At 29.4% G+C, this 7,940-nt stretch overlaps 1 protein-coding gene across 1 annotated transcript in view; it reads right to left on the minus strand.

Moving 5' to 3' along the window:
* Positions 1–7,940, minus strand: part of LOC123014084 (sodium-dependent serotonin transporter-like) — a 29,263-nt gene that overhangs the window by 12,229 nt on the left and 9,094 nt on the right. The window contains exons 2-3 of the mRNA XM_044412958.1: positions 7,169–7,480; positions 3,165–3,299 (exon numbers count right to left, since the gene is read on the minus strand). Coding sequence (XP_044268893.1) covers positions 3,165–3,299; positions 7,169–7,439 — 406 coding nt within the window. The 5' untranslated portion in view covers positions 7,440–7,480. The remainder of the gene's footprint in view (positions 1–3,164; positions 3,300–7,168; positions 7,481–7,940) is intronic.

Genomic DNA, 7,940 nt, shown 5'->3' on the forward strand with positions numbered 1-7,940 from the left:
CATAAAAACACAAGCTATCAAAAAGCTTGATATTTTTTCATATTTTATTTAAGTTTTCATTTCACTTAAAAATTCGGAAAAATTCATGACGTTGTCTGGTCGTTGAATTTTGAGTATTTTTTTTTTTGAAATTTTGTAATAGAAATTCGGAAAAATGTATAAAAAATCGTTGGGTAACTAAAGTTTGGAATTTTTTGATAGTATATTAACTCATGAAAATCGGAGCAACTTCGTTTAGTTTTAAAAAAATGTTTGAAATATTGTTTTCTAGACGTAAAAATAAAAACACGATAGTTACTCGACATTTTTACTCTATTTCACTTAAATTTTAATTTTATCTATAAATTCGAAAAATGCGTAAATTGGTCACTAAAAAAAGAAAATATTGAAAACGTCACAATCGAGCAATAATGTTTTTCGTTTTCTTGTAAAGGACCTGAAAATTCGGAACACATCGTCTGTCTAGGTCTAAAAAAATTTACCACAAACTAATTAAATTTTCATTTCCCCTAAAAATTGATGTCGCTAACGTTTGAAAAAATTTAGGTTTTTTTGAAATTTAAAAAATGTGAATCCTCGGAACAACGTCGTTTAAATCTAAAAAAATGTTTGAAATATGGATCAACATTTTTTCAATATTTGAATTTTTATTTTACTTGGAAATTCATAAAAAATGCATAAAACGTTGTTAGGTCGCTACAGTTAAAAAAAATATTTTTTTTAATTGTCTCATTTTAACAAATGCATAAGACTGTTGGATCCTTTAAGTTTTTGAAGAAAATTGTTGGAAAATCGAAAAAATATCGTTTATTAGGTCTAAAAAAAGTTCAAAATAAAAAACTAGCTATCAAAAAGCTTGATATTTTTTCATATATTATTTAATTTTCATTTCACTTAAAAATTCTGAAAAATTCATGACGTTGTTTGGTCACTGAATTTTGAATATATTTTTTTAAATTTTGTAATAGAAATTCGGAAAAATGTATAAAAAATCGTTGGGTAACTAAAGTTTCGAATTTTTTGATGGTGTACATTCATGAAAATCGGAGCAGCTTTATTTAATTTTAAAAAAATGTTCGAAATATGGTTTTCTAGACGTAAAAATAAAAACACGAAAGCTACTCGGCATATTAACTCTATTTTATTTAAACTTTAATTTTATCTAGAATTTCGAAAAAATGCGTAAATTGGTCACTAAATTTGAAGAAATTCAAATTTTTGAAACTTTTGATAGTGCAATCCAGGAAAATCGGAAAAATGTCTTTTTTCTTTTATTTATTTTTAGATCTAAAAAATGTTCGAAAAAAGGTTTACTAGACGTAAAAATACGAATACATATTCTATATTTTTTCAATTTTTTATTTAAAATTTCATTTTACCTAGAAATTCGGAAGAATGTATATAAAAACGTGATTGAATCAATATCTTTGAAAACGTTTAAATTTTATGAAATTATTGAAAGTGTAAATTCTAAAAAATCGGTCGTTTAGGTGTCTAAAAAGTGTTCTGCTTTTCCAGACGTGAAATTTATTATTATTATTTTAATTTTTGCATTTCACCGAATTTCGGACAAATCTATAAAACGTTGTTCGGCCGCTACAGCTTAAAAAAATGATTTCTAAAATTTTCGCATTTCAACAAATGCTTAAGACGGTGTTGGATCGTTGAAGTTTAAGAAATTAGAATTTTTTTGAAATTTTTGAAGAAAATTGTTGGAAAATCGAAAAACGTCGCTTATTTTAAAAATTCGAAAAAACGTCCTATATTTACATTTAAAAAACGTTTATGGTTTACTAGACGTAAAAACACAGATTATTTGACTTTTTTTTGAAACTTTATTTGAATTTTTATTTCACCTAGAAATTCGAAAAAAATGCATAAGACGTTGTTGGGTCGCTAAACACGAACTATTCGATATTTTTTTTAATTTTTCATTTAAAATTTCATTTCACCTAGAAATCCGGAAGAGTGCATATAAAAATGTTATTGGATCGATAAACATTGAAAACATTTGAATTTTTTTAAAAGTGTAAATTCTGAAAAATCGAAAAAACGTCGTTTAAGTCTGAAAAGCGTTCGACGAAATCTGACTTTCCTGACGTGAAAACACTAACTATTCGACATTTTTTGATATTTTAAAAAAATTTTACATTTCACCTCGAAATTCGAATAGTTTGTTTTTTTTTTGAAATTTTTTAACGAAAATAAAAATAATACCTAATAGTGTTGGTTTATTACGGTTTACACCAATTACAAAAAAGTATGTATATAAAAAAAATATATTCAAATAAATAAGACTAAATATCATAATTATAAAGAAGCGCGGCATTCATTAAATAACAAAGTACTTAAAGTCATTACCAGACGAATTGTTAGAAAATTGCAAAAACGTCAATTATTAAGTCTAAAAATTCAAAATATGGTTTTCTACACGTAAAACACGAGCTATTCGACATTTTAACGATATTTCATTTAAATTTCATTTTACCTAGAAATTCGAAAAAATATACAAAACCTTGCCAAGTCGCCAAAGTTTGAAAAAAAATTTTTTTTTGAAATTGTGAAACTTGGAAAAACTTTGTTAAAGTTTATAAACGGTTCGAAATATGATTTTCTGACCTAAAACCACCAGCTATTCGACATGTTTTTAATAAGTCATTTAAATTAAACGTTGTCGGGTCGCTAAAGTTTAAAAAAAATATATTTTTTTGAAGGTGTGAATCCTGAAAAATGTTCGAAATAAGTTTTTTTAGACTTAAAACATGGGATGTTTTCATCATTTTCTTAATTGTCGAATTTGTTAATTCCTCCCAGGCAACATTTTTCCCTTCTTTGTTCCTCACGTGAAAGCTCACAATCAGCTTACGGTGTATCTTTGGTTGCCTAACTACAATGTTCCAAATCGCCCATAAATCAAAACCTGCCCATTACCTCCGCCCATACAAGCCCTAATTGCCGTCACGTCGCTTATCTCAGGTAATTACGATGGTCCTGTGGCTAAACTGTGTGCATCCATCGACCCAAGCACCAATCATAAAAGTGTATGCAAACAATAGACTCGCCGTTGGGAATTGTGCATTGTGCAAAGCTGTCCAATCACCTCAACAATTGTTTACTCTTCTTCAAACTCAAAAGAATTGACGGATTTATCATCAGAGACTAACCTTTTAGTGCCGGACAGATTCTCTTCCAGATCGTGAGACATCCGCTGCGGTGGAACTGCCCCAAAGCGAGCTCCATGTAGAAGAGGGGCAAACCGCCGAATATCAGCATTATGGTGTAGGGGATCAAAAACGCACCTGAAATGACAATAATAGGAATCGAGAATCGATAATTTCACACCAAGCGGTGCAAATATTTACAAAATATGAAAAAAAACACATTTTCTTTAGTTATTCAGCTTCTTTTTGACTGGAATTTTGTATCGGAATTTCTCGCAAACGACTGATTTTGACCTCTCACACCTTGCCCATTGTGTGACGCACATCCTGGTCCTTCATGTCGTCTAAAGGGCTATTTATTCGATTATCGCTTCAAAGAGAAAATTTGGCAACCAAACCTCATTCTTTCGCCTTAATCCGGTTCTATTTGCATCGCATGTCATATTTCTCCTAGAAAATCAGTTCTAAAAATACCCCGAGGAATTACAAATGTTTCCAAGAGTTTGCTTTGTCATCGAATTTAATTGCTCGAAAGGTTTAAAGAGTAAGAACTCGAGACTTGACCGCAATGGACATCGACTTGATTAACTCGCTTTTTCTATTTTCTAAAGTGCTAATTTGTGGCCAACTGTTAAACAATGCTTGTTTATTCACTGTTTAACACTGGATGGTAATTTCATTCGACAATGATGAGTAAATAGGATTGATAACAGCAACATCAAAGAATTTAAAAATATATAGATTCATTCTAGTATTGATTGATATATTGTGTTTGACTGGGTCAGGATATCGGCGAAAAGTAATGGGTTATTAAGGTAGGTTGTAACAGTTTTACCAACCGAACATAAACACCACTGCATCAATTTTATTCCCATATAAAAACAAACAGTAAGTTGGAAAAAATACTTCCTCGATATAATTAAGTAATTTGTCACAAAATAATCACCTTTAAGCAATTTTAGATGCATTAGAGCTTTCCGTGCGTGGCTACATTGATGTCACAGTTTTTAGAACATATACAGGGTGAATAAAATGTCGAATAAAATTTTTTCTCTTGTGTTAAAAAACATCTAGTTTTTTAAATGGACCACTCTGTACATTACATTATTACTAAACTATCTGCTTAAATACCTTGAGAAAGTTTTTTGAAACAGTGTAAATAAAAATGGAAAAATTTAAAAAGCATTGTCAGAGAAAGAATTTATTTTGTAAACACTCTGTATGGAACAAGCTAATTGAGTTACGTTAATAATAAATTTATAAAATCTAAGTTTAGAATAATTATTTGCAAAACTGTAATTTGAATTTTGATTTAAAAACAAAAAAAATAAAATAAAATACTTTTTGTATTTATTGTCTGACTTTTTTTAGTTCAATTTATCGTAAAACACCTCCTGTGACATAAAAAATAAAATGCCAAATCAACATCGGTCTTCAATTGTTTATTAGTTGTAAAATTTAACGTACATCTTTAAAAAATAAGTGTTTCGAAAACGGAAAAAAGGTATGAAAAACGTCGTCTCAAATGAGAAAGCAAAGTGTTGTTTACAATGTGCATAATTTACTTTTTTTTAATCGAAGGGTTGTTAAGTTAAAAAAAGTGTCCAACTAATTTCAATTCCAAGAAATTTTACAGAAATACCAATAATTACATCCAAATTAATTCCTGTGATTCAAACTTAATTTCCGTAATTTCAACTTAGTTTTTGCAACCCCAAATTAATAGTTCTAAGAAATTTAACGCAATTTTGAAAAGAAACAATCTCTGAAAAGTCCAAAAATACTTCCAGAAAAACTCCAGTAATTCCAAACAATCCAAAAATAATTTTAATTATTTCTAAATATTCCCAAGCAATTAGATTAATTTCCAAAAAAATATAACTAATTCTAGAGTAAACGGCCCTTTGGATTTAATAATAAAAAAGTGCTTGAATTTACGTTAAAATTTTTAAAAAGGAGATAAAAATTTCCAAAATAGAAAAAAATAAAAACGTACTAGGTAAACAAATACAAAAATTAAGGAAGCTAAGAAAAACATTTTTTTATGTTTTTTGAAAGGCTGATTCTCAGTGAAAAGTGGTCATATCTAAAGTAAAAAAAGAACATTTTAAAGTTTTAAGTTTCTAGTTTTGAGATTTTTTGGGAAAAAATTTTCATAAAATTATAAAAAATAGCACAAGAAAATTGTATTTTTTTTTCATTTTTGGTTTTGTTCCACGAACTTGAGGATTTTTTTTTAGTTAAATCAATGCATGAGCCGGAGAGCTTGTGGATTAAGTTTAAATTTGCTTTTTTTTTATTCTATTTACGTCAATTTCTAGCTGAGATATCTGACTTAATGAAAAACGATCATCGATATCTCAGCAACCAATGACCGCACAGAAAATGTGAGGCTAGTTCAAATGTTCCAAAAACTGGCATATATTTCCTATAAGATCCTTTAACAATTTTTTGAAAAAAAAATTTAATCTTTTTTGACCGAGTTACAGCCTTTCAAAAATCACCTACCTGGGGCAGTAGTATTTAAGAGGAACCAAACGTTTATTTAATTAAACAATTTTTTGAAAAAATCTTATTAGTGATTGATAAAGGTTTAGAAAAATGTGACGTGAAAAATGTGACAAGAATATTAAATTTTAATTTTTTGTTTTTTTAGTTCTGTAAAATTTTTAATTTTTTAAGATGCCAACCCACTAATATTTTTTTACAAAGGCTATGATTTAAAGATTACAGCTATTTACATTTTGTTCAATTTTTATCGAATTTTCTTTTTATATNTAAGAGGTAATCCATTATAAAACCTTTTTCACAAAAGCTACAACTATATACATTTTATTCAATTTTTATCGAAAAAATTTTATATAATAAGTTGCTACTTTACAAAAAAATTGAATAACTCAAAAATCAAAAGTAAATTTTAATTTATTTATTATTATTATTTTCTGAAGGCAAATGATTTACATAATTCTTTGTTTTAAATAAAGTTTTTTGTTCACTTTGTACATACAGAGTGCGCCAGAACTCTCGCCCTAGAGAAAAATGCCTTGTAAGGTAAGATAACAGGAACATGAAAACACTGTTAAAAAAGTGTTAAAAATAACATCTTAAAACATTTTAAAGTTATGTGAGTTTAAATTTTGCACGTTGGCTCTATTTATTTCTGTTGGAAAAATAATTTTCGAAGTTTTTTTGCTACAGTCTAGAGGAAACAAGGAAGCTGTATCCTAAATTGTTTTAATGTTTGTTAAATGGTATTTGTGGCTTTTATTAGCAATTTTTTTTAATTATAAAAAACATCAGTATTATAAAATAGACATAAAAAATGTCAAATGTTAAAAAATGAATGTGAAATTTTTTGACAAAGAATTTTTTAAACTTACTTGAAATTTTTCTCCGAGGCGCGAGTTCTGACACACCCTGTATATCAAACGAAAGAGCAATGTGTATTTACGATGTGCAACGATGTGTAAAATCTACTTTTCTTTTAATGATAAAAAAGTGCTTGAATTTACATCAAAATTTTGAAAAAGGACACAAAAAATCTTTGTTCAAATTGCTTAAATTTTGAAGTAGGTACCTATCTTATAACTTTCAAACGTTTGAACTTTGAAAAACAAAATTCTCCGGCTCTGCTTATAATTTGTTCGATTAGCTAGAGTTCCGAAGACAGTAAACACCAAAAGTTCTGTTTCATTTCTTGTTTTCAAGTGAAAAAAAAATTCAAGGAACAACTTGAGTTTTCTCCGAATTACTTAATCCCTGATTGATCGCAGGCAATAACCGCGTCAAACCTGCCAAGCAAAACCCAACTTGAATTTTTCCCACTCAAGCAGTGCCAAAACCGGGCCATTTGTTCCTCATCAGCCGTCACAAACTCGATTTTGCATCTTCGACTCATCTTATTCAATCTCTCATTAGTTTCCCATTGAATGGAGCATCTGTCTAATCTCATTAGATTAGACGGGTTGGCTCAAACTTTCTCTCTATGTAAATAGATTTATATTTACCGCCTCCGTTCTGGTAGCAGATGTAGGGGAACCTCCAGACGTTGCCCAAGTCGACGGCGAATCCCACCACCGCTAGCAGAAACTCCACTTTCTTGTTCCATGTCTCTCGGCGGCGGTCGGGAGTCAAAGCCACCACCACGACACGAGTGGGGTCTTTGGGCTGCTGCTGCGGCTTCGAGTTCTTGCACTCTTTGCCCTTCACTGGCGACTTCTTGCAGTTTTCGCCCGGAGGATGCGAGTTCTCCTTGCAGTCGCCCTCGGCCTCCGACATTGCGCTGGAGGTGGATTAGGGGCGAGGACACGAGTTCATCCCTTCACAAAAAAGACAAAATAAAAATTTAAGTTCTTGTTGTTATAAAACAGTTCAAGTAATTTTACTCCAAAAATCATTAAAACTTGAATTATATGCATTTTGAAGCATTAAAAAAAATAAAGCAATTTGAGCTATTTTCAATCCAATTTTGCTCGATTTTAATACAGAATTAATTCAAAACTAATGTATATTATAGGTATAGTTGCTTCAATCTTAATTTTAGGCTAAAATAAAGCAATGTGAACTATTTTCAATCCAACTTTGCTCGATTTTACTACAGAATTAATTCAAAATTAATGTTTTTTATTAAAATAATTGCTTCAATCTTAATTTTAGGCTGAAATAAAGCAATTTGTGATATGTTCAATCGATTTGGCTCAATTTTAAGTTGGGAATTAACCTAAATCAAAGTATTTCAACCAAATACTGGCTTTAATAAGAGTTTTCTTCTAAAATACA

The sequence above is a fragment of the Tribolium madens genome, unplaced genomic scaffold, assembly GCF_015345945.1.
Source record: "Tribolium madens isolate multiple individuals breed KSU strain unplaced genomic scaffold, Tmad_KSU_1.1 Scaffold_97;HRSCAF=244;Tcas5.2_LG3a, whole genome shotgun sequence".
NCBI classification, from domain to species: Eukaryota; Metazoa; Arthropoda; class Insecta; order Coleoptera; family Tenebrionidae; genus Tribolium; species Tribolium madens.